This window comes from Panthera leo, chromosome F2, assembly GCF_018350215.1.
Source record: "Panthera leo isolate Ple1 chromosome F2, P.leo_Ple1_pat1.1, whole genome shotgun sequence".
Taxonomy (NCBI): Eukaryota; Metazoa; Chordata; class Mammalia; order Carnivora; family Felidae; genus Panthera; species Panthera leo.
This window is the reverse complement of record NC_056695.1, coordinates 37,987,642-38,015,405: the sequence shown is the minus strand read 5'-3', so window position 1 is coordinate 38,015,405 and position 27,764 is coordinate 37,987,642. Positions and strand designations below refer to the sequence as shown.

The 27,764-nt window shown below is 40.4% G+C and overlaps 1 protein-coding gene across 2 annotated transcripts in view; it reads right to left on the bottom strand.

Annotated features, from left to right (window-relative positions):
* NECAB1 (N-terminal EF-hand calcium binding protein 1) overlaps positions 1–26,107 on the bottom strand; it is a 192,502-nt gene extending 166,395 nt beyond the window's left edge. For both annotated transcript variants that reach the window (XM_042924254.1, XM_042924253.1), the window contains exons 1-2: positions 25,775–26,107; positions 17,924–17,948 (exon numbers count right to left, since the gene is read on the bottom strand). In XM_042924254.1, coding sequence (XP_042780188.1) covers positions 17,924–17,948; positions 25,775–26,107 — 358 coding nt within the window. The remainder of the gene's footprint in view (positions 1–17,923; positions 17,949–25,774) is intronic.
* Positions 26,108–27,764: the final 1,657 nt, after the last annotated feature.

Here is a 27,764-nt window from a genome sequence, read left to right as displayed (position 1 = left end):
TTACCACTCTTATTTAACAATAGTCTGGAAGTCCTAGCTAGTGCAACATGACAAGAAGCAGGAATAAAAGGCATACAGACTGGGAAGGTAGAAACAAAACTGTATTTTTTCACAGATGGCATAATTGTCTATGTAGAAAATCATCCCAAAGAGTCAGCAAATAAAACAAACAAAACCCAACCCCAAACAAAACCTCTGAAACTAAAAAGGAAATATAGCAAAGTCACAGGGTAGAAGGTTAATATACAAAGTCAATTGCTTTACTATATATCAGTAACAAGCAACTGGAACTTAAAATCCAAAACAATACCATTTACAAAAGTACTCCCAAAATGAAATACTTAGGTAAATCCAAAATATATATATATAAAGGATCTAAATGCAGAAAGCTACAAAACTCTGATGAAAGAAACTAAGTAAGATCTAAATAAGTAAAAGATAATCTAGAAGACTCGATATTAAGGGAGCAATTCTTCCCATCTTTGTCTTTTGATCAATGCGACTGATATTGCAATCAAATCCCAGCCACTATTTGATAGTACAGACAAACTGATTCTCATGTGTATAGGGAAAGATAAAAGGCCTAGAATTACAAACACAATACTGGAGAGGAAAAACAAAGTTAGAGGACTTAACAGTACCCAATTTCAAGACTTTCTATAAGTTACAGTAATCACCCCAGTGTTGTCTTGGCAAAAGAACAGATGCATAAATCAATGGAACAGAATCAAGAAACCAGAAATATAACCACACTAATATAGTCAACTGATCTTTGACAAAGGAGCAAAGGCAATTAGAGAAAGGACAGTCTTTTCAAACAATGGTGCAGAAACAATTGGATGTCCATATGCAAAAAAATGAGCCTAGATACAGAGTTTATACCTTTGATATGATAAAAATTAACTTAATATCGATCACACACCCAAATGTAAAATGCAAAATAAGAGAAACCTTGGATTGCATGATGAGTGTTAGATACAACACCAAAAGCACAATCATGAAAGAAAAAAAAAGGTAAGTTAGACTTTATTAGAATTTTAAAATCTGCTCTGTGAAAAAAATACTCTTAAGAGAATGAAAGACAAGCTATAGGCTGAGAAAGTATTTGCAAAACGTATCTGAATAAGGACTTGTATCTATAATGTACATAGAAATCTTAAAATAGCCATAAAAAGGCAAAAAGCCAATTTTAAAAAAAAGTGGGCAAACATCTGAATAGACACAAATCCAAAAAAAAAAAATACAAATGACAAATAAGCATTTGAAATATTTTCAATATTGACTGTCATTAATAATTTAAATAGTAATGAGATGCTACCACATACCCATTAGAATGGTTTCCCTCAAAAAAAAAACCCCACAAAAACCTAGCAACACCAATTCCTAGCTCACATGTGGGTCAACAGGAACATTCATTCATTACTGGTGGAAAAGCAAAATGTTGCAGCTACTTTGGAAGACAGTTTGGCATTCATTTTCTTACGCAGCAACCATGGTCCTAGGTAGTTACCCAACTGCTCAAAAACTTAAGTCTGCACAAAAACTACACGTGAATGTTTATAACACTTTTATTCATAATCACCAACAATTGGAAGTAATTAAATGTCCTTCAGCAGGTGCACGGATCAAATAATTTTAGTACATTCGCAGAAAGGAATATTATTCAGTGATTTTTAAAAAGTAAGCTATCAAGCCAAAGAAAGTCATGGATGAAACTTGCCAGTCTGAAAAGGCTGTCTATGTAGTATATGATTCTAATTTTATGACATTCCAGAAAGGACAAATTTATAAAGACAGTCACAAGATGAGTAGATGCCAGGAGTTCAGAGCAATGAGGGTCGAAAGGACAAAAACAGGGGATATTTTAGGGTGGGGAAACTATTTTGCATGACGTGGTATGATAAATATATGGCATCATGCATTTGTTGAAACCCATAGAACTTTATAGCGCAAAGAATAAACTTTAAGATAAAAACAGAAAGGGAGGCAAACCATAAGAGACTCATATACAGCGAACAAACTGAGGGTTGCTGGAGGGACTGTGGGTGAGGGGATGGGCTAAATGCGCGAGGGGCATTAAGGAGGACACTTGTTGGGATGAGCACTGGGTGTTAAATGTAAGTGATGAATCACGAGATTCTACTTCTGAAACCAATACTATACTGTATACTAACTTGGATTTTAATAAATAAATTAAAAAAATAAACTTTAATGTGTGAAATTCTTTAAAAATCATTTAGGAGTTCAGGGGATTCCAGGACGGAATGGAGAATGTGACAAAATAATTTAAATGTATTAGAAACAGATGGAAACAACTTCACTGAAGGCAATGAGGGAAAACAGTGTTGACCTAAGTAACTTTGGAAACGAATGGAGTCCACATAAAGGCAAAATAAGGGGTACTTAAGCACTAGACCTGAGTTGATAAAGTTGTTTTCCACAGGGGCACAAGTAAAACATCCTGAGTACTATACATGCATATTGGAATTGAACAGTTATGTAAATGAACGGCTGACTGGGGGAGACAGGTATCCCACTGTTGGAGTGGCAGGTTACTGAGAAGCTAAAGGAGGAGGCTAGAATAATCCATATGGTAATGCTTTAAAGTCTGAAATACCACTATGACTCATGTTTAGCTTAATATAGATACATATGTGCGCATACAGAAATATTTGTAGAAATGCACACATACTTGGGTTAGTATACACATCTATATTTCCTTGCTCCATCAGCTGAGAGAGCTTAGAAGCAACAATGGCACCCCAGTGACAATGAACACGTCTACCACCCACATCTTGGTTTCTAATATCCATTCTCTAGTAAAAACAAAAAATCAAGAATCCCTGGAGAACTGACGGATTCTCATACTGGGGCAGGAATTATAAAAGATGAGTCTGAAGCGTCTGAAGGGCCAGAGAGTAAGAAAGTACTAAAAGACTCTCACAATTGTGAGGGTACGTCAAAGGCACGGAGGAGTCTACTGGAAGGGCTCCCAATGGCCAAAGTGGGACAAATTGAACAGTAAAATATATTGAGTAGTACTGGATTAATCATAGAATAAATATCTATGTGTCTGTAGTGTTATAAATATTGACTAAATAAATACATATATAAATGAGAGCATAGACAAATCTCCCATGCAGAAGAACTATAAATAATTCATGCACATACTCAGTTTTCAAGGAGGTGGACCATAACTCCCCACTCCTTAGGTGTGGGCTGCCCACGGTGACTTCCAGAGTCAAGTTATGGAAAGGGGAGGAAAGAGTAAATTCTGCAGTGCAGAGACCTGCCAAACACTACCTGAACCAGGTGATCAAGGCCAATGCCAAGAGTCATAAATCATGCTGGCCATGTAAATCTTTGATACGATGGGGATGGCACTTTACCTTTGCTATCTTCCTCTCCCAAAGACATAACCCCAGCCTACACATGAGGAAAACATCGAACAAATCCCAATCTAGAGACATCTAAAACACCAGACTAGTGCTCCTTTAAACTGTCAAGATCATCAAAAACAAAACAGGCTAAGAAACTGAGCCTAAGAAGATATGATTACTAAACACAATGTGGTATCGTGGCTAGGATCCAGGAACAGAAAAAGAACACTGGGGAAAAACTAAGGAATTCTAATAAAGTACGGACTTTAGTTAATTATGAATCAATACTGGCTAATTGTAACGTATGTACTACACTAATGTGAAATGTTAATAATAAGGGAAACTGGATGTTAGGGATATGGGAATTCTCTATAGCAGCTTCACAGTTTTTCCAGAAATACAAAACTGTTCTAAAATAAAAAGTTTTATTTAGGGGCACCTGGGAGGCTCTTTACCTCTGGTTGAGTGTCTTACTCTTGATTTCAGCTCAGGTCATGATCCCGGGGTCTTGGAATCAACCCCGCAACGGGTTCTGCTCTGAGCGTGGAGCCTGCTTGGGATTCTCTCTCTCTCCTCTTTCTCTGTCCCTCCCACACTCATGATTGCTCTCTCGCTCTCATTCGCTCTCTCTCTCGTTGTCTTTCAAAATAAATAAGCTTTTTAAAAAATTTAAAAATGTATACAATAGCATGTAAAATTATATAGAATAATATATTAAAAACTGATTTGCCATGTTATCAACATGGTAAAATCAACTATATCTATTCATATTATATCTTGAAATCTAATACATTAAATTCAATAATCAACTCAACAAAGTCACTTTCTTAATCCCAGACAAGTTACCCTGGTTCTCGTGTTTTCTACAGACCATCTGGGAGAACGAAATGTGTTTCAGGTATCGGCGCTTATACAAGTAAAAATACATTGACTTGTTATTTTTTGAAGCATTTCTACTTTAAATTTTATCGACCATAATCATCACAATAATGACGTAAGTTATATATTATTACGTTTCTTTCCAGGAGTAGAAGAAAACTGAAGTAAATTCAGATGTGGTGCTTGAAAGCATGGGGACATATTTTTGGAAGGTCATTAAAACTGCCATCAGTTTAAAATTTGCCAAGTGCCCAAAACTCAGGTAGAAAACTGAGTAATTCAGTGAAATGTTTGGCTCCTCACTGACTTGATACCAAATATTTAGATTCTTTTTTTTTTTACATTTTTTTAACATTTATTTATTTTTGAGAGACAGAGCATGAGTGGGGAGGGGCAGAGAGAGAGAAGGAGACACAGAATCTGAAGCAGGCTGCAGGTTCTGAGCAAGCTGTCAGCACAGAGCCTGATGCGGGGCTCGAACCCACAAACTGTGAGATCATGACCTGAGCCGAAGTCGGATGCTCAACCGACTGAGCCACCCAGGTGCCCCCCTCCCCACAAATATTTAGATTCGTTATCAGGAAAGCTCATTTCTTATATCAAAATAATTTTGTCACTTGAAATTGTATTGGGAATATGAAAACTGTCTTCATCTTGAAGTAATGAGTATATATTAATTTTTCATGGCTAGAAAGAATGTGCTTCTAACTTAGTAAGAAATATATATCTGTTTAATGTCACTTCCACAGAGAAATTAACAGCAATGTTTTAGGTGAAACTGGGAGAAAGGCAAGAAAAACAACCCCCACCCCCACCCCCACCCCATATACTCAGTCTTTTGTAGAATGACAGATGAAACTTTTGTTGGAGGAACATTTAGGCATTTGTAGAGAATATGGATTCACAATTAGCAATGTAAGGAATACCCCATTTGTAGGCCAATTTTACTGCAAGATGAAAAACTAAATGTTTTAATACAGGTGTTAGATTTAGAAAAAGGAATACAATACACAATTCAATTGCTTCTTCCGCCCCTCTTTAAACCTTTGTTTCTAATAGATAATAACTCTTTTCCAACTAGTTTACCTTTTCAAAAAGGAATATGGTATTTTTGCTCGGTCAACGTCTACTTTCCTTTATTTTGGTAAAAATACTTTGGTTTTCACTTGACAGATTACCTGCCCACTCTCTCATTCCAAGTATTTTAGGTGAGGCTTTATGCAGCTCACGCCACTCTGGAAATGCACGTGTAATCCAAGCCTGGAAAAATCAGTTCATTCCTTCCCTTGGTTATTGCTTCAAGAATGGGCATGTGGATGGAACTGGAGCGTGTTATGCTAAGTGAAATAAGTCATACAGAGAAAGACAGATACCATATGGTTTCACTCTTACGTGGATGCTGAGAAACTGAACAGAAGACCATGGGGGAGGGGAAGGAAAAAAAGAAGTTAGACAGGGAGGGAACCAAACCATAAGAGACTCTTGAAAATTGAGAATAAACTGAGGCTTGATGGGGGGTGGGAGGGAGGGGAAAGGGTGTGATGGGCATTGAGGAGGGCACCTGTTGGGATGAGCACTGGGTGTTGTATGGAAACCGATTTGACAATAAATTTCATATTTAAAAATAAATAAAAATAAAAATAAATAAATAAATAAACAAATAAACAAATAAAAGAATAGGCATGTGACTCTAGTTGATCAATCAGAGAAAATATTGAGAGGTATTCTCTTTTTATTCTCATTTGTTGAACTGGTAGGATGCATTCCAGGAGTCATCTTGCCTCTCCTGGTAAGAAAGCCTACCTGAAAGTAAACCAACCAGAGGAAAACCAAACCTGAGATGGAGAGAGAGGGAAGGAGGCAGGAAAGGAGAGTGACTCCTGACACCTAAGTACAACCGTGCCTCTATACCATCCCTGCAGTATTTCGGTCATAAGAATCAACTAACTCCCTATTTCACTAAAACGAATCTGAATTGGGTTTGGAGCACTTTGAACTGACTTGGTCCTGATGGTAAGCATCTTTCTTTTTTCCCAGCTGTCTCAATTTTTTCTCATCTTTAGAGATCTAGTTGAGGACAATTATTCTATAAGCTTACCTAGGCAAACCCAAGCCAAAGAACTCTTCCTCCTCTGAACTCATACATTAGTATATTTAGCATCCGTTTGCCTTAGTGATACCTCTTGTGTTGTTGATGACATTGTTACTCAATTTTCTCTGTGTATGACTTTTTTTTTTAATCAATAAGATGCTAAATTCCCAAAGGACAGCATTGTCCAATATCCCTTCGCTACTTCAAGTCCCAAATTGTTGAGAAGTGATTGACCAAGTTTTCTCCAAATCTATGTGCCAAAATCCAAAAGGAGTTATTTTCCTTACACAAATATATAATTTGTCCTAGCAACATAAAGCCTTTGTAAGAGCTCACAGTTCCCAGTTTGCTTCCGTAATTAATTCATAGGTAATTTCATAAATTATATCTTTAGAACCCATATGAAATTAGTGAAGGTAGAAGGAAACTGACATGTTTTGAATATTCACAATATACTAAACAAAATCCTTGGGACTCCACATATATTTACCTGGCATATATCTCACAATAGTGCTGCTAATTAAATTTTATTATTTTTACTTTACAAATGAGGAAACAAGCTGAGAGATGTTAATTTGTTCAAGACCACACCCTAGTGAATGTACACTCATGTTTATGTGTTTTTGAATCTTTGCATTACCACCACCTAGCACGGTGTCCAGCATAAAAAGAAGATTCATAAAATATTAGGTAAATGAATGAATGAGTGAATGAACAAATAATACAGCCACGATCAAAGGTGTCCTTTTTGGTTCCAGATCTCCACTATACTATGCCATCTACAAACAGAATCATCACCAAGATAATCCCATACATTTTTGTCTCTTGTTTTTAAGTTACAATGAATCACTTAGCATTATGCATGTGGAAAGACGGATATTTCAACAGCTTCACCCCACTATGGAGGTGAGTCACAGTAGATGAAGCAGCTTGGGCTAAGTACTAGGACTTTTAGGTTAGAGGGGAATCTGAATATAAATTGTATTTACTTGTTCTGTGACCTTAAACAAGTTACCTATGTCTCTGATTACTTATCAGTAAAACTGGGATAATATTATCTTCCTTGTAAGACTGTTATGAGATGAAATAAAATTATGCTAGCAGAGCATCTGACATATAGGCATCTTTTTTTTTTTGCTGTTATTACTATAATATTTTCTTTGAAGTTCGAACCAATTCTCTCATGGCCATCTAAGTCTTAGTAATGTACAAGTGTTTGATTTTTAATAATTTAGGCATGACTTAGAACATTGAGAAAAAAGACATGTCTCTCGTTAACAGCAACAGATATTCATAACTGAGCTCTCATAACTAAAAGTGACGCCAATATTACAAAAATTTTTTTTTAATATAGAAGACACTCTCAACATAAAGAACAGTCTCATTACCCAAGCCAGAAACTACAAGTCTGCCTTCCTGCCCTCAGCCATAAGTATGTACTATTAAATACCTTCCTGCCCTCAGCCATACTATTAAATACCTTCATCTGTCTTAATGTTTTCAACTAATTACCAACTCTTTGCTAATAATACATTCAAAAATATCAAGTTCAATTTCTTTATTACCTTTACCATGGATTTATTGATGCTTTCAACAGCTCTAATCTGGAGGGTTTTGTGGCAGCCCGGCTGTAAAATTCTGGCAGCTTTAACTAGGGTAGAGATTTGGAAGTAGTGAGAAGTGACTTCATTTTGAATGTATTTTAACGGTGGAGCCAACAGGGTCTACTAATGGATTAGATGTGGGGTTTTTAGAGGCTCAGAATCATGGAAGCCTCTGAAACTTCTGGCTGGAGCAAGTAATGAATAATGGTAGCATTTCCAGAGTTGGGAAATGCTACTGCAGCAAGCCAGGCAGCTGGGATGGAGAGTGTGCTTTCAGACATGAGCATGGGAGGTATTCAGGATAAAGTTTTACAAACTGAGAAACTGTGTTCAGCAACTAATTCCTATGTACTTTTCAAGTGTGTGTGTGCCTTTGTACTTGCTTTTCTTTTTACCTGGGATTACCTGTCCCCCATCTAACCTACACTCGCATGAAGTACACTCAAGAGGCGGCTTTCCCGGGGCGCCTGGGTGGCTCAGTCGGTTGAGCGTCGACTTCAGCTCAGGTCACGATCTCATGGTTCGTGAGTTCGAGCCCCGCTCAGGCTCTGGGCTGATGGCTCAGAGCCTGGAGCCTGCTTCCGATTCTGTCTCCCTCGCTCTCTGCCCCTCCCCCATTCATGCTCTGTCTCTCTCTGTCTCAAAAATAAATAAACATTAAAAAGAGGCGGCTTTCCCAACACCCCCAGCAGAATTAGACTTACCTTCCTCTATGGCCCAATAGCAATTTAGTAATGTTTACAAAATACTAATAATACATCAAGCATTATACTAATTACTAGGGATACAAAGATATAAAATTCCTTGTGTTCAAAGAGCTTACAATCTAATAGGGGGTAGGGAAACCTACCCTAACTATTCAGTACAATGTAATAAATGGTATATACAAAATGCAATGAAACTATAGATGAGAGAATGGTGGGTAGTCAGGCTAAGGCACTAATATTTACTGAATGTATATTTGCCATATGTATGGTACTTTAATTATTATTTCATTGAATTCTCACAACAGCCCTATAAGCCAAGCAGAAATCTTTAAGTACTTACCCCAAACTACACAGTTTGCACGTGGCAGAATTAGCTTACAAATCCACCCCTGACTCCTAGGCCATTTTCTATCAAACCAAATGCAGAAGGGGCTTCATGGGAGAGATAAACTTAGGCTGAAACCAGAAGGATGAAGGTCAGAGGAAGTGGTGCATGTCTAGATGCTGGGGGCTGGGGGAGTTACGGGCAGTGTCCTTCAGAGAGAATGGAGGGAGAAGAGGCTGGGTAAGTGGTACCATGCTTAGGAGTCTGGGTTTTATCCTGGAACAAATGGGATATTCTGTTTATTTTTTTTTAAGTTCATCTATTTACTTTGGGAGAAAGAGGGAGAGAGAGCGCGCACGCAGGGAGGAGCACAGAGAGAGGGAGAGAGAGAGAATCCCAAGCAGGCTCCACACTGTCAGCACAGAGCCCCACGCGGGGCTCAATCTCACGAACCATGATATCATGACCTGAGCCAAAATCAAGAGTCGAACGCTTAACCAGCTGAGCCACCCAGGCCCCCCCTCTAATAAAACATTTTTAAAAGTGTAAGTAATAAGTAATAAGCAGTTGGAAGAAATCACAATATTTCTACTTTGAAATAAATACACTTTGAAATAAATAAATAAATACATTTGACATCATGAAGACGGAGCCAACGAAATCCAGCATCGCAACACTTTTGATACCTGAGAGAACCTCAGATGCTGAATGGATCACATACATTTCAGTTTTTCCCAATGCTTTCACTATTTTCTTTAAAAACCATAAATAAAAATGAATTCAGTTTCCCTAGTTTTCAGTGTTGGAGTATAGAACCCAAAGGGTGTCTTGGGCATACAGGGCCAACTCTAAGCACACATGAGAAATTATATTAGGATTATTGATTTACAAACAGTAGGCAAAGCTGAATGACCATGGCAAAGGTAGGGCAACAGCCAGGGCAGCTATGAGGGCTCAGTAAGGTCATCATGGACAGAACATCTAGGCACTGACAGGAAAACAATTCAGCACCAGTGGGAGGGTGGGCGGGCCATTGTAATTATCCCACCAAATAAGAATAAGCAGGATGAAAAAATAAAAATAGGTAACATTTATTAAAAAAAAAAAAACTTTTTAAGGGACAGGCACCTTTCAAAAAAATCTGTATTATTTCTTTTAATCTTTTAAAAAGCCTGTGTGAGAGGCATTGTTGTTGTTGTTTAAGTTTATTTATTTTGAGAGAGAGAGAGAGAGAGAGAGAATGAACCAGGGAGGGGCAGAGAGAGAAGGGTACAGAGGATCCGAAGGAGGCTCTGGGCTGACAGCAGAGAGCTCGATGCAGGACTCGAACTCATGAGCCTTGAGATCACGACCTGAGCCGAAATCAGAGGCTTAACCGACTGAGCCACCCAGGGGCCCAATGAGACCTACAGTTTTTATCTCCTTTTTATAAACGAGGAAGTAAAATAATTCGCTCAGATCACAGAGGGAGAGAGCAACGGGAATTTGAACCCAGGACATCTGACGACAAAGCCTAGCTTAACTATAGTTACAGTTAACTGTAACTAGATGGAGTAGAGGAGATGATTCACCGCAGAACAGAAAGAGAAAGGAACTCTGGGCTGCTAACCAACAGATCCAGATTACAGACAGCACTTATGGTAGAGGCCACATTTTAGAGGGGACACCTTGCACTATACACTGTAGGATTTGCTATCAGAGCAGGTTCTGACTTCTGAACCTCTGGCTGCCCGTGGCATTCATGTTGTGGGCTCAGTAATTTGAATAGAAATTCTCTGTTTGTTTCTATGACAGCTGATCAGCCCAGCTAAGTAAAGATAAGAATTTTCACAGTTTTCTGCTTTTGGCAGAAAAGCAACACATTTATGAGAGTGAAACTGCTTTGTATTTTAGAAAAAAAAAAAAAAACCATACTGTGGAAATAGAAAATTTGTTTTTCCTTATTTTGTGAAAAAATTATCATAGTCGGAACTTGCACTCATGCACTCCCACATGTTGTATTGCCTGATGAGCCACTTCTTCCTGGGTCGTTGTCCGGCCGTGAGATTTTATTTATTTTTTTAGATAGCTCTTACTAGACTTTGCTTTGACTTTCAAGCTGGTAGGTGTACAATTGAAGGGTTTGCAAGTTTGCAGACGCCTGAGTGTAAATATAGTATAGTGCCATATCTGATCCCTACTGCTCTGCAATTAGTTACTTGATTCTCAGTTACACCGATGTTCCCAAAACATTTTGAGAAAATAGTGAGAGATTATGAAATAAAAATCGGCCTCATGCCAGTAATCCTAATTTCCAGGGCCCAGCTTTTAATCTTTTTATCCTTGTTTGGGGCTAGGATCCCTGATTAAAATATCGGAGGGGCGGGGCGGGGCGCCTGGGTGGCTCAGTCGGTTGAGCGTCCGACTTCAGCTCAGGTCACGATCTCACGGTTCGTGAGGTTCTTGAGTTCAAGCCCCGCGTCGGGCTCTGGGCTGATGGCTCAGAGCCTGGAGCCTGCTTCCGATTCTGTGTCTCCCTCTCTCTCTGCCCCTCCCCCATTCATGCTCTGTCTCTCTCTGTCTCAAAAATAAATGAACATTAAAAATTTTTTTTTTTAAATATCGGAGGGGCTATAGAGCTCCCTGTGTGGCCGGTGATTCTTAACTAACTAGCTCATATCAAAAGAGCCTTGTTAGCAAGATAAAGGAAATAGAACCACAGACCTCTGGATGGTACTCTCAAAGTTTTCCTATCTTCAGAGAAAATATTCCCATTTATCAAAACTGTGTTTTACCCCTCTACCTGAGGTCATATTTACACGTTAACTGAATAAACCAAACTATGGGCGGCCACGTTGAAAAGCTCTTACCAATTCTTGCTAATCTATTAACATTGGTTACATAAGGATCCAATGAAGTCTTCACAATATTCCCAAACACACAAATTCAACCTGAACTTCTTATATGAGTGTTTTTAATGCCAGTAGTAGTTCTGTCCCAATTTTAAGGTTATTTTTTTCTATTTCTGAAAAATGCCACCAAAATTCTGAGAGGGAATGCTTTGAATCTGTCGATTGCTTTGGGTAATATAAACATTTTAACAATGTTAGTTCTTCTAATCTATTAGCACAGAGTATCTTTCCATTTATTTGTGTCTTCTTCAATTTCTCTCATTAATGTCTTTCATTAATGTCTGAACAGGTCTTTCACCACCTTAGTTAAATTTACTTTTAGGTATCTTATTCTTTTTGATGCACCTGTAAATGGGATTATTTTCTTAATATCTTTTTCTGGTAGTTCATTTTCAGTATATAAAAATGCAACAGATTTTTGTATATTGCTTTTGTACCCAAACTTTACTGAATCCACTCCTTAGCTCTAACACATTTTTTGGTGGCAACTTTAGGGTTTTCTATTTGTAAAATCATGTTGCCCTCAAATAGTGAGTTTTACTTCTTCCCTTCTGATCTGGATGCCTTTTGTTTCTTTTTCTTGTCCAATTTCCCTGGCTAGGACTTCCTACTATGTTGAATAAAAGTGGCAAGGGTGGATATCCTTGTCTTGTCCTTAATCTTAAAGCAAAACCGTTCAGTTTTTCACCATTGAGTATAATGTTAGCTGTGGGCTTGTCTTTGTGGACTTTAGATATTGAAATAGTCTACAGTCCAACTTTGTTGAGAGGTTTTGTCATAAATGGATGGTGAATTATGCCAAATGCTTTTTCTGCATCTATTGAGGAGATAATATGATTTTTATCCTTTTGTTAAAATTGGATATCATGTTGATTGATTATTTGGGTGTTGAACCATCCTGGAATCCCTAGGATTAATCCCACTTGATGATGGTATACGATCTTTTTAATGTATTGTTGAATTCAGTTTGCTAATATTTTGTTGAGAATTTTTGCATCTAAGTTTATCAGGAATATTGGCCAATAATTTTACATCTTTGTGGTGTCTTTGTCTGGTTTTGGTATCAGGGTAATTAATGCTGACATCATAAAATAAGATTGGATGCAATCCTGCCTCTTCAACGTTTTTGGAAGAGTTTGAGAGGAACAGATATTAAATCTTATCTGAATGTTGGGTAGAATTCACAAGTAAAGCCACCTGGTTCTGGACTTTCATTTGTTGGTAGTTTTGGTTTGTTTTTTTTTTTTTATATTGATTTAATCTCCTTTCTAGTAATCAGTCTATTCAGACTTTTCTTTTTTTCATGATTTAGTCTTGGAAGATTGTATGTTTCTAGGAATTTATCCATTTCTTCTAGGTTGTCCAATCTGTTGGTATATAATTGTTCATATAGTCTCTTAGGATCCTTTGTATTTCTTTGGTATCAGTTGCCACTTCTCTTTCTTCAATGCTGATATTATTTATTTGAGCCCCCTTTTTTCCTTACTGAGTCTAGCTAAAGTCTGTCTTTTTATCTTTTCAAAAAATCTGTTCCTAGTTTAATCAATCTTTTCTGTTGTCTTTTTTGTCTTTATTTCATTTATTCCAACTCTGATACTTATTAGCCCCATCCTTCTACTAAACTTGGGGCTTTATTTATTCTTTTTCTAGTTCCTTTAGGTGTAAAGTCAGATTGAGAATTTTTCTTGTTTTCTGAGGTAGGTTTATATCGCTATAAACTTCCCTCTTAGAACTACTTTTGCTGCACCCCATAGATTTTGTTATGTTGTATTCCCATTTTCATTTGTCTCAAGGTAGTTTCTAAGTTTCTCCTTTGATTTCTTTGTTGATCCATTGGTTGTTCAGTAGTGTGTTGTTTAATCTCCATATATTTGTGATTTTCCAGTTTTCTTCTGGTAATTGATTTCTAGTTTCACATCACTGTGGTCATATAAGATGCTTGATATGATTTCAATCTTCTTAAGTTTACTTAGACTTGTTTCGTGACTTAACATGTATATAATCTATCCTAGAGGACGTTCCATGTGCACTCAAGAAAAATGTGTATTCTGCTGCTGCTTTCGGAACGAATGCTATGTATACATCTATTAAATCCATCTGGTCTGTTGTTTAAAGCAGAATGTTTTCTTATTGATCGTCTCAGAAAATCATCAACATCATTGATGTAAGTGGTATATTAATGTTCACTAGTATGATTCTATTGCTGTCCATTACTCCATTTAGGTCTGCTGAAATTTGCCTTATATATTTAGTTGCTTCTATATTGGGTGCATAAATATTTTAAAATGTTATAGCTTCTTAGTGGATTGATATCTTTGTAATTACTATGTACAGGCAAAATTTCACTTACTATTCACGACAGCTTTCTGAGAGAAACAATATTATCTATCCCCCCTTCACAGCCGAGGAAACGGAGGCAAGGGAAAATTGAATGATTTGCTCTAAGTCATTAAACCAATGCCAGTGTTCTTACCACTGCTCTAAACTATTTATTCTATAGACTTTTCACAACAACTGAAGACAATGTATATAAAGCACCTGTAATCGGACATAGTCTAAGACATGTCCTCAACAAATTTTAGCTAATACTATTAATTAATAAACAACAGATAAGTAACAGCAATGCTTAGTTTGATGGACTGATCTATAAGGTTGTGTTTCTTGTTCAGTTTTCAGTATCATATCGTTGGATATGCACCTCTTGCAAATAGATTTGCAAGTACTGACTGAGCACCTATGTTGCGGCAGGCATTTTACTCCCCGCGGTGGGCCTGGTGCTATGTGAAATAGAATCTGTGGTGTTAATTACTATGAGCCTTTCCATTTTGCCTTTTTCTAAGGTTAATTTTTTTTTTTTTTACGAACTTTGCAAATACCCATGAATCATTTCCATTTTCATTCTACCTGCATATAAGTAAGCCTTCTCAGGAGCTTTGCATTTCTAGATTTAATTCTGGGCTCTTTAGATCAAAGCACTCATATCTCTCCTATCCTATTTTGAGGTCTGTCTTTATGTCTAGGATCCTAGCCTATGATTTTAAAACAATAACCAAAAGCAAACAAATCTCTCTGAGACACCATTATTATAGCTAATTGCTATCATGTATTTTTTCCCCATTTCTCCAGCAGCTTCTCTCATGTCAGATAGATCCCAAAAGCTAAATCTGGTAGGCTAAGTATCATATTAAGCTGATACTGAATAACACCTCTTACCCCCTTTGTTATTCCATTGCCAATTATGCAGTCCATAAGGGATTTTGTCACATGAGGGTCTGTTACCCAGAGATCACGTACATGTAGCAGCTGTTTATTTGCAAATACAGAATGGGATGAACACATGGTTCAGAAAGATGGTTTTTTAATGTTGGTATCTTCTCATTTACATTAGATTATCCACAATTCTTTTTCCCTTTTCCAATTCTGAATATATGGTAAATAGTCTCTCTTTTTTTTCCTCACTAAACTCCACTGAAATAGAAATGACTGGAATGTCACCAAGTGTCTCCAATAGCTAAGGCATCACAACCTCAAAATAGCTCAAGCTTTAAATAGTGATACTGATCACATTGATCATAAAAATAGTGGCAAAATGAGCAGGTATAAGTTATTACTATGTACCATGCACTTCCCTGGGGACCTTACATATGTGTGTCACTTACTATTCATAATAACCCCATGACATAGGTAGGTGCTATTATCTCTATTCTGTAGATGAGAAAGCAGAGGGTGAAGAGTTTGTTGCTTACCCAAAGCCATAATGCTACTAGGTGTCAGAGCTGTGACTTAAACCCAGACTGTCCTGTCTGTGTTTCCCCTCACTTTACACTGAGAATTAGGGAGAAGAGCAAAGCAGGATGAAAGGCAGGGGAAAGAGTAGACAGAGAGGCAGGAGATGGGTAATGGAGAAAAACGTCATTAATCGTCGTTAATTTGTTAAATGAACATCCACGGAGTCCCCAGGACTGGCTGGGCGTGGTATCTACACCTAAGCCAAGTTCCTTGTCCAAGAGAGGCAAGCTTGGCTTAGAGAAGTAGAATCGCCAGCAAACAACTGTAGTCCTCACAAAAGGGAATAAGCAATACAAGCCAAAGTGTGCAGAGCACAGAGAGAGAGAGGTTGGGGCCCTGCAAGGGGGAACTGGGGAAGGCTTTTCAGATAAGGTGCCTTCTGAGCAGGAATGACAGCAATACAGGAGAGTGTGCAAGCTGGCTAAGCACGGAAAGGGCAGAACAGGTGGAAGTCAAAGCAAGGACGCCACCACAGAAGGGTGACAGATGGAGCGATGCTCAGAGAATCCCTAGTGCTTGGGAGGGCTACAGAAGAGGACGTGTGGTGAATATGTGGGAATAAGAGCGGAAGGGCAGGCGGCTTTGAGAGCACATTAGGAGAGGGAGCAAGGAGGCAGATGAAAAAAACAGGGGACCGAACAGGACCACACCGGGCTTTTAGATCAAAGCACTCCCATCTCTCCTGATCTATCCTATTTTGACCGAGTGACCATTCTTCATAGCAGAACATATGAGGTTATCATAAACTACAGTAAATCATGAACTGGTTTTTCAGGTGCTTTTTATTATGACTACGGATTATGACAGCAAGCCACCAAAAGAGGTGAGTTGTAATGGAGAGAAGAGTGGTATATACAAAGGTAATAAGGACCCTCCATGAGAGCCGGGGGTCCGAGGAAAGGAAGGTGTAGCCTGAGAAAACTAGGAGCCTGGGTAGAGAGAGAGAAAAGGCATATCTGAACTAGAAATGGCTGCTAATATATGAGGCAACTAGCGTGGAGCCATAGGGACTATTCAGTCGTGCTTCAGGCATCACTGGGTTTGGACGTCAGGCATAAGGCCAACAAGTGGGATGAGAAGACAAGATAACAGCATCGTTACATCCGTCTTAAAAATCAATCAAGTGATTCAGGTGGAAAAAAGCCCCTCTGAATTGATAAAATATTAACCAGTGCACCCTAATTTGAGAAAACATTCTAATGGACAGGCCCAATGAAATATCTGGGTTGGGGAACAGACCCTCATATGACAGCAACTCCTGGGGTTAATATCTTTTCTGTTGTGTGAAAAGCTATCCAGTACAATCAAGCTTTTCTTGATCTGGCTGCTTAAGGGCTAACCAGACCACAACAAATGTTTTTAAAGTGTCAGACCTGGACTCTGCCTGTAATCCTTCCCCACAGGTAAGAAATTGGATTTCAAGAAAAGGAAAGGACTTTTTGTATCCTAAATTTGTCACAAAAGTCTTGTCAAGAATATAACTCTATACTATACTTGTACTATACTGTACTTATATTACAGCAGCAAAATAAACTCAATAAGCTCTAATTTGGCATTCCATGGAACAAAATTTGCAGTGGGATAAGAGTCAAAGGATATTGCTTATGACAGCTTATAATCGGACTTTGTGCAAGCATCATTTAAATCATAGTTCCTCTGACAGAACAATCTTTTTATACTAGTTTCAACCTACTGCACTGTCCCTATAGATTATTACTTCTAGTGCATATAATTCAAATGCAAGAGCTATGGCCAAGAGCCATGGAGTGGAGGTAAGTCTGGCAATGCAGGCTTGTAGGTAACTAGCTCAGAGCACAACAGCAGCCCCCAAGGCCACTGTTCAGTGTGGACAGCCAAGATTTTGGTGCCACACAGACCCAAGTTCAAGTCCCAGATCTATATCTTGTTAACTCTAAGAAATAACTCAAAGCACTTGGCCCAAGGCCTGGCACAGAGTAGACACTCAATGATTAGAAGCTGTTATTACTTTAAAATTAAAGCATAAAAGGGAAAAGCCAGAGCTATGACAGCTCCTCACTTCAAGGCATAAATTCCGTCTTCCTGTCAAATGTACGTATCTCTTTCAGCTTCCCATGAATATCTGGAGCCATAAACTTGGCTAAAATTCTTAGCACAAGAGGCTGACGTTTTATGTACCATTTTCTTGGGTTCTCCTCTCTTTTCCATATTATTCTTTATAAGGTGATCTAAAAGGCAAGAGATTAATAAATAGAAACTGCAGATTTTTGGTCTTACCATTTTTATCTGCTCTCCTCAGTATCTGAAAAAGAAAAAGAAAAAAAAATTATGACCATTTTTGCAATTGCAGTGAACATCATATTCATACATAATTCACCCACCATTAAATAAAAGAAATTCCAATTTTAAATAAAGGTTTCCTAATTGAGAAGTTTCTTTATAGTAGTCAAAAACTGAAAACAACCCCATGCCTTTGCACAAAAGAAATCTGTGGCACATCCACTCGACGAGTACTACTGGGCAATAAAGAGGAAAGGGTTCTTGAATACACACAATAACTCAGACGGATCACAAAGTGATCATGTTGAGTAAAACCCTAGGACAAAAAAGAATACCTGCTATACGATTCCATTTATACAAAACTCTAGAAAATGCAAACTAATCTATAGTGACAGAAAGAAGATTAAGGGTTGTATACAAATGAGCAGGGAGGGTATTATAAAAGGACATGGGAAAACTTTTTGGAGTGGTAGGTATATTTATTGTCTTGACTATCATAATGGTTTCACAGGTATGTACATATGTAAAAACTTATCAACTTTTCACTTTAAATGGGCGCAATTTCATGTAAGTCAATTGTATCTCAATAAATGGGAATCCATGGAAACAAAAAATAATAAATCATGGATAAACAGAGCTCATGTGTCTATATTGTATCTGACTTTACTTCTACACATTAATTACATTATCTTTGGTGGATAAGAACTGCTTGGCCATCAGGTATCTTAAGTCATGATTTCAAAATTTGCTTCTGGGAAATCGATCTTTTCTCTACTCTCGAGGATTGGGCAGAGCCTTCAGGCCTGGCAAACAGGGTGTCACATCACTCAGTCCACAGTGACTACTCAGGCATGAGCACAGTAAGGTCATGGTTTTGCTGGAATTATCATAAGAGACACGCTTTCTCTTCTGCTGACTCTGAACTTGGGAAGATATAGGTAAGAAGCTGCTGTCCACCCTTCTATCGTTATATACGTCATGGGTTGAACTGTGGGCCTCAAAACAAACACTGAAGTTCTAACCTCCAGTAACTGTGAAGGTGACCTTGTTTGAAAGTAGTCTTTGCTGATGTAATCAAATTAAGATAAGATCTTACTGGGGCTCCTGGGTGGCACAGTTGGTTAAGCGTCCAACTTGGGCTCACATCATGATCTCACGGTTTGGGAGTTGGAGCCCCACGTCGGGCTCTGTGCTGACAGTGCGGAGCCTGCTTGGGATTTTTCTCTCTTGTCTCTCTCTGCCTCTGCCTCTGTCTCTGTCTCTCTCTCTCTCAAAATAAATAAATAAACTTTAAAAAAAGAAGGTAAGCTCTTCCTGGATTGGAGTGGGCCCTACATCCAAAGACGGGTGACGTTATAAGGAGAGAGAGATTCAGAGATGCAGAGACAGAGGGGAGACCACATGGTAATGGAGGCAGATACTGGTGTGGTACAGCTGCAAGCCAAAGAATGTACAGGAATCTGACCCTGGAAGCTAGGAGACACGCATTGAACAGACTCTCCCCTAGAGCCTTCAGAGGGAAAGGTCCTCCCCATACCTTGATATCATCGACCCAGCCTCCAGAACTGAGAAAACAAATGCGGTTGTTTAAGCCACTGTGTGTGCAGTATACTGTCATAGAAGCCATAGAAAATTCATACAACCTAGAACTGGACATAACCAGTCCTCAAGACAGCAGTGTCCATCCAGGGACTGAAAGAAAGAGGACTCTGATGACACTCTCTGAGCTCCTGATCAAGCCATTCTGACGAGAGTCTCCACTTCTCATCGCAGGAGCCAATAAATTATTGTTTTAAATCTTAAGATACTTTAGGTTATTTTTTTTTTTCTGTTAGCAACAATCAAATCAGCCCTAGCTGGCACTGTCTACTAAGGGAAAAAAAATCCGGGTAACATAGCACACCACAGCTATGTTATATATACTACCAGAGAAAATGTCCCTTTATCATATTGCAAAGATACCCTTGAATCACATGAAAGGGGCATTCGAGGATCATTTTTCTGAGCAACAGACAGTTATGTGAAGTAACCAGAGCCACTCGTACATTTAGGTCATCACTTCTTGGTGGGCAGCTCGAAAGATTAGCAATAGTTTTGATTACCAAAGTTTTCGGTTTTCCTGCTTTCTGCTACAGAAGTATTATCCTCCTTTCCTTCTGTTGACTTCATGAAGATGAAGTATGGCTAAATCTAATCATTTTACAATCTTATAATAGTTTAATATTATTACCCAAAATCTCACTTATGACAAATTTCCAACAACAGATATGTATCCCCCCTGACTTGTGTGCATAAGAAATTGGTCCCCCTTTATAAACTAAATTTATTTAACGATTGCAAGAAAGCTGCTTGTAGTAGTAAGAACTGTGCTTAGAGCAGAATGGGACACAAAATCTTTTTACTCCACGAAGCTAATTTCTAGTGGGGATTTGGGGAATCCTCCTCTCCATCATAACCAGCTTCCTCCCCCTCCTTGAAACTATGAAGCCCCAGCGGAGAGTCAGGGAGACATGAAACACAGCCTAATTCTTACCTTTACTATGCTCGGAAGATTCTATTTCAAGCTCTATTGTGTCCTTAAGAGTTCGAAGTAACTAGAACAGGAATAACCACATACCAGAGAGTTGGGCCCAGGATGTCCATCATTTCATTTCAGAAAGCAGTATCTTAAATAGCATTCAGCCTCTTAGCAATGAAATTAAGACAGTAGCTTTATTAAGACAGTTCTTTGTAATGAAATATGAACAGAACGGTCTCTGCTGCAAATTTTGCCTCTGAGCCCACAGACTAATAAAAAAATGTACTGCAGGGGCACCTGGGTGGCTCAGTGACTTAGGTGTCGACTTCAGCTCAGGTCATGATCTCACAGTTGGTGGGTTCGAGCCCCACGTCAGGATCTGTGCTGACAGCTCAGAGCCTGGAGCCTGCTTCTGATTCTGTGTCTCCCTCTCTCTCTGCCCCTCTCCTACTTGCACTCTCTTTCTCTCTCTCTTAAAAATATATAAACATTAAAGAAATTTTTTTTAAATGTACTGCAGATGAAAACTGGGTTCATTACACTATGCTACCATAGTAATCTGGATGGGCTAATCTTACCAGTTGCTACCACAAGATACATGGTAAATAGATGCAAATATTAGGGTCAGAATTAAAACTCAAATGCAGGCCATGCTGTGTTTTTGCAACAATCTACGGATTATCAAACAGCATCCTTTACCCTAAAGGCTATTCTTTGACGGCCTTCATTTAAATGTCTCATTTCTCACCAGAGGTTATTCAAGGCAGGTGTTAAGATGCAAATATTGTCGTGAAGGCCTATTTGTCACTATTTACTAAACTAATATCTGCTAAGTGCTTTCTACTGTGTACCAGGTTAAAATTAGGTAATGACATAAGCCAGGAAGACTCCTGAGAGATGAGGATATAGGGCAGGGAATTTGGTTCTCATCCAGAACACGGGGTACCATCCAGAAGGGAAGACCTACCAGGTAAATCATAGCCTGTGGACCTGGACCTCCAGAAGGAAGGACCTCCACGAAATAGGATGCAGGGAAGTGGCCACGGAATGGATGGAGCAAAGGTAATCAGCACAAACATTTTTATCGTCTCAATTGTGCCTGGAGTAGGGCTTGTGTGAGAAAACAGTTTTAAATGTATGGTAACACTAAAACGAAGTTTCCCTTACTTCTGCAGCCTCTTAAACCTCGGAGAGTGATATCTGCCTTGCCAATTAGGGTTAACTGCCATCCTCCCAACGGAACAACCGCACTCAAATTATCCAGGGTGCGCTAGACAAGATAGGAGGTATACGGCTGTAACAGAATTCGGTCACAGAACCGTTGTACCTGGAAAACTGTTTCTGCTCTGACAGTCCTCCGTCCATCTCACCTCTTAGACAGATATTCCCATCCATGTGTAGAGACAGGGCTTCAGGATTAAGTAGCTTTGCAAAAGAAGACTCTTCCTTATTTTCACCAAGTCCCTGACCAGCCAAGGCACTGTGCATTTTGTTCAGTGGGCGTCAGTGCGCATGCCTGGCCGGGGGAAGGAAGGGAAGACAAACAGGAAGATCATCTCTCTCCCTCACAGCCTTCCAGGCCCCACTTCTGCCCCTAGCGACATGAGGAAGGGCCACTTCCTTTCCAGCTAAAAAGCAAACAAAACTGTTGGGGAGAAGGCAGTGGCATCAAGCGGTGGAATTATAACTAACTTCACTTCAGATTTATCTTGCTTCGGGGGATGATGTGAAAGGCTTGATTTTCTCCCTTTGCACAGTAGCGGAGTCGATTAATAGAATGATTCCAAAGAGGGACCACATGCTTTATGGACTAGTATTCTACATCAGAGTTTATTCCCTGTCAGCTGGAATGAAATAACCTGGGGATGGACAGCATTGCAGGTGTTAAGAAGGAAAAGAACTGTCATCCTCCTGGTCCTCCCATGTTGCTATGCACGGAACCCAGTGAAGCCACTCTCCTGTGGGTGGCAGGGGGGCACAGCACAGATGCCTTGGCACCAGCCCTGGGTTTCCTAAGCCCCCCAGTGGGCACTCAAGAGTATTTATGATGAATATATATAATGTATATATAACGTATATATTCTGCCATTTTTTAGACAGAATCGAATAAAATAAATTAGATTTCTAATGAAACAGTCTCTGTATTCATCTGTGGATTTGGCAACTGTGATCCAGGCATTCAATAGGGAACAATGATCTAGCAATAATGGTGCAAATTTATATAGCACACTTCCTTTATCTGTTTTCAGTTTTCTTATCCTATGCACTTGCACCGAAGGCAACAACTTCTAGAATTAAGCGGCATATTCATCATGATTGCTGATTTGGACATGAGGAAAATGAAGCAAAAGCCAAATAGGTATGGTAAATCCCTCTCTGGTTTTCTGCTCTGTGGCTAGTTTCTTACCAGCTGGATATATCTAGTCATGTCAGCAAGGGTAGCCTCAAAATCACTCAGAGGACTCGTTAGTACAGTGGCCTTGGAAGACAAACACTAAAAATCAAAGTTTTCCTCAAATTCAGAAATCAGTCCTGGTGATGCAGGTGACTCTGACGGGTTTCATTCCTGTTCCTCTTTGGAACAGGGAATCTCTATTACCGACTTATGATCTGCATAGAATTCAAAAAGCAATCTTTCTTAGCAGTGCTACTGGAATATATGAAAACAAATCGAGTAAATTATGTATTTATATTTCACATTTTATTTTTGCTAAAAGCAAATGATCCAGAAATGAATAATTCAAAAATCCTTAAGTAACAAATCCTTTCTCATGTCACATATTTCACCAGAGTGCTGGATTTTTCACAAAACATCTCAAAGAAAAAGTGTAAACAAAATCTCTTCTACTCGAGATAAAATCCAGTGGCAGTTTTTTTTTTTTTTTTTTTTTTTTTTTTTTATATAGACACTGGTGTTTTCCTGACAAACAAGCATGTCAACACCTCTTGTGTGAAATCAGTTTTGTACTCTTATTTTTAAATTCTAGAAATAGATACAAGAAGGCAAGGGTATCCTATTCATAGAGCACATGTTCCTTCAGGACAGGGACCTGATGCTGTTTATTTACAGAGCTTGAGAACAATCATGTATATAAAACAATAAACAAGATTTTCAGGGCGCCTGGGTGGCTCGGTCGGTTAAGCGTCCGACTTCAGCTCAGGTCACGATCTCACTGTCCGTGAGTTCGAGCCCCACGTCTGGCTCTGTGCTGACTGCTAAGAGTCTGGAGCCTGTTTCAGATTCTGTGTCTCCCTCTCTCTCTGACCCTCCCCCGTTCATGCTCTGTCTCTCTCTGTCTCAAAAATAAATAAAACGTTAAAAAAAAAATTTTTAAAAAAAGATTTTAATTTCCTCTGTTTTCTTTTTCTTTTCTTTTCTTTTTAAGTAGCAGTTTGGACACTTGGGCCAAGATTAGTGTGTGTGCCAAAGAGGACGACTTCCATTTATACAGCTCAATCCATTCATCTCCACAGTATCGCCAGGATTTGTTAACTGCTTCAAAAAAAGTCATAGAGAAGCACTTGATATCCTTGGGGGACCCAGTGAAGATCAGGCCAGTATGAACGGAGGGTCCCTTGGCCCTCTTTGAATCTCTTTGATGGCAGCTTAGCCATCAACCTCCTAACAGACGTGAGTTCCTGGAGCCCTGATGCTATCCCTGAAGATTCCCTTCTCCCGTGTGCAGTGTGCCTCCTTCTCTCAGCCTGGCTTCCTCACGGGCTTTTTGGCCCTGAATGGCAGGATTTAACGAATAATTTAATGAATAATAGCAGCCAGTTGGACCACTAGAGCCAAAACATCACCTGACTGGCCAGAGCCAAGCAGAGATAAGGGCTCAGAAGAATAAGGGACTTAAACTGGAGAGAAAAAATGGGAATCAGATGGTTTTGGTGGGAAGAAGATGGCTGGCCACAGAGGCCTGGATCCCCACCTGGAACTGCGTGGTGAGGAGGGGAGGAGGCTGCCAGGAGATGCAGCTGAGTCTCACCTATGACATTTGCCTTTGACCGGATTTAATGATCAATATGGTTTTCTCTCCCAATTAAAAAATCCCAGCTAATCCATTCAAAGACACTTGGGAGGGCTCCTCACTCTGTCCCCCTTATCTTCATGACAACCGCTTCACCATTATGGTACTAATGAGTTGCTTTCCTGATGGTTTCATCTCTCCACAAATAAATGTATTTTCATTTTAAATACACCTGGATTTTAATAAGAAATGATCTCAGGGAACAGTAAAGAGCTCGCAGCACTCCTCAATGCCTTTTGCCAATTTTCTATCATGTCTAAATAAGTGGCCAGAATTATCCCCACCGACTACCTCCAGGGGACAGCATATATGTGACAACGCAGAGGCTGAGGGAGCCCAAGCCGGCAGGCAACTGAGGGATAGGAAAACCACTAATCCTAACAGCAAAGAGCTGGGTGAAAAAAAAAAAAATAATAAAGAACAGAAACAACAGAAAGGGGCAGTAACGCAAAATCGAGAAATAAATAAGAAACAAAACTGCTGTACAGATAAAAACCCTGGCGTGAGGGTAGAAAAAAGAAAACAAAGAAAGAGAAAGAACGATTACAGTATCAGAGAAATGAAGGAAGGGCATCAATACCGAAGGGAGGGAGAGGCCCCAAGGAAGAACATTCAGATGCTTGAATTGATGAATAGCAATGAAAACTTGGAGAGGTATAGGGAAGAACAGGAGAGAAAAACGGAAAAATAGGAGGTGGCAGTGAAAAAAGTAACAGCATGAAAGGGATCTTGGCCACCGCTTTAAAAACGAAAAACAAGTATGTTTTCAAAGTAATTGTTCTCCGTGGGGGCTGGGGAAGGGTGGCGAGGCATCGCAATCCCTAATGCTGTCCCCGGCGCCTAAGAGCTTCAGGGAGATGGGGAACTGCAAACAGGTCACATCAGAGATGAGTTGAGTTAATGATGTTCCCTCCCTCCCTTAGCCCCTTTAAAACGCTCTATTCACCTGAATGGAGATTGTTGTAGCTACCGATCTAGTCCCCAATGAAACCCACGCCGCTGGAAAATTTAACTTCTGCCATTCATTCAGGGTTGTTAAGCCCCGAGCTGCAGGTGCAGGACAATCCTTTTTACAAGTTGGGTGGTAGTCATTCTCCCGCATTTTCCTCGGTGCATTTCCAGGGGGACAGGGGAGCGAGGTAAGGAGGTAGTTCTCGCTGGTGTTCGGGGGGAGGGGGGGTGCAAAACACCTGCTGATCAGCGCCTGGACCGACCACCCTCCTCCAGGGTAAGAGGAAAGCCGCGACGAGGGTGTGGAGGTCGGGGACCGCCGACCCAACTCCTTCGCCCGGTACTTACGTCCAGGAAGATCGACATGCCCTTGGACAGCTGCAGGGCAGAGCTGAGCTCCTCCGAGGAGTTGTTGGAGGACGGCGACGTCTCCCGGGAGTCCTCCATCCTCGGGAGCCCAGAAGGCGGCGGGCGGAGCGGGGCTAGGCGGCCGCACGGGCTCGGGCAGGGGCGCGGCCGCACTGCCGCGGGGCTCCGGCTCCCGAGCGGGCGTTCGCTCCCGCGCGCCTCCCCGGCGTCTCTCTCCGCTCGCTCCCCCTCCCGGCTCTGGCCTCCGCGCTCCCACGCGCTCTCGCTCGCGCCTCCCCCTTCCCTGGGCTGCTGGCGCCGGATCCGTCTCATCGCTGCGCTTAGCAACCGCTGCGCCCCTCGCGGGGAACCGACTCTGACCCCCTCGCTGCCATTGGCCGCCGCCCCCTGGAGCCCCCGCCCCACCCACGTGCCGCCAGGGAGGAGGTGGCCAAGCGCCGGGGTGCGAGGGCGCGTGTCCCGAGAGCCAAAGAGCCGGGTGCGGGAGCCCCGAGCCTACACCGCAGCGGAAAGCTTAGGAGTTAAAAGAGACCCGCGGCGGAAACCTTACGAGTTAAGAGACTCGAAGAGAGTTTGCCAACTTTGCTTTTCGTCCAAGCGAACCTGTCCGCCCCACCCTCCTCAAAGGTGGGTGGGCTTAATGGACACCACCGATTAATGGGGGGGGGGGGGGGGGCTGATTTGGTGTAGGGGAGAAATCATCACGTTTTGGAATCTTCGAGGTCTGGATTTGAAACCTGCCTCAGTCGCTTTGTTATTCTGTGATCTGGAAAGTTGCTAAATCCCAGTTTTCTTCATCACTACAATGGTCACGAAAATGGGGTTTACCTCAGAGGCTTATGAGGTTTGCATGTGGTATTGCCGTCCACAAAGGTAGTGAGTGGTAAGGACTCTGCATAGAGTGAGCCTCGACAAAACCCTTTACTATGCGGAAAAGATGGTCAGGTAAAGTTCAAGCAAGAAATTTTCCAAAATAGAAGTCACAATAAAGGATGCAGTCCCTATCTATGCTTAAGCATTTCAACTAGGGTAATTACTCAATATTTGGGGGCTTCCGTGAAGGATGCAAAAATGGGAATCCAACCTTTCATCAGGAGAGATATCCACTGTTTACCGGGCATCAGAAACGTGCCAGGAGCATGCCAGCTGTTGTGTGGATTAGAACAATCTGGGAGCAAGATGAGTCAGAGAATGGTACCATGTTTTAACAAGACTTTACCTATGAGAATTGATGGGGTGGATCCAGATCTCCATTTTGTAGCCTCCTAGGAAAGTAAGTTCTTGCTAGATGTGTGTGTCCACAAACCATCCTAGACAAAATGTCTTAAGGCATATAAAAAAAGTGCTATGGGTTTCTTAGGAGGAAGAGTTTATACTCTGGCTGTTGGGACCTTTGCTTGATAAAAGGGGCAGTATTTGAAATGGATCTGAAATCCCACTGGTAGATAGTCCAATTGATAGATAGGCCATAGTGGATAGAAATAGAAGGAAAGGACATTCAAGGCAGAGTGAATAGCATGAACAAAGGCACAGTACCAGGAAAGCACACGGACTCTGTAATGAATCCATTAGGATTCTTTAAAAACATGCAGAATCCCAACAGGGACCGGGCTTACTGAATCAGAATATCAAAGTATGAGACTCAGGAATCTGAGACCCATTCACACTCATGATTCATACACAAGCGCTCTGTAGCAGGGCCAGGACTGGATGAGGCCAGGAAGGCGCCTTGGTCACAAAATGCAAGGAGATGCTCCCCTGCAGGATCCAGAGAGTGGCTGCCTTCTTCAATTTTGCACCCTAGGTGTCTCATTTGCCTCAGTCAAGGCCCAGCCCTGCTCCGCAGGTCAGTATTTGAAAGATATGGGTCCAGTTGTTCTCCACTCTGGCTCGACAGTGGACTTAATTAACAAGGGTGTATGGCAGCTTAAAAATGTGGCTACAGATTCATTGACATGCTTCCTATAGA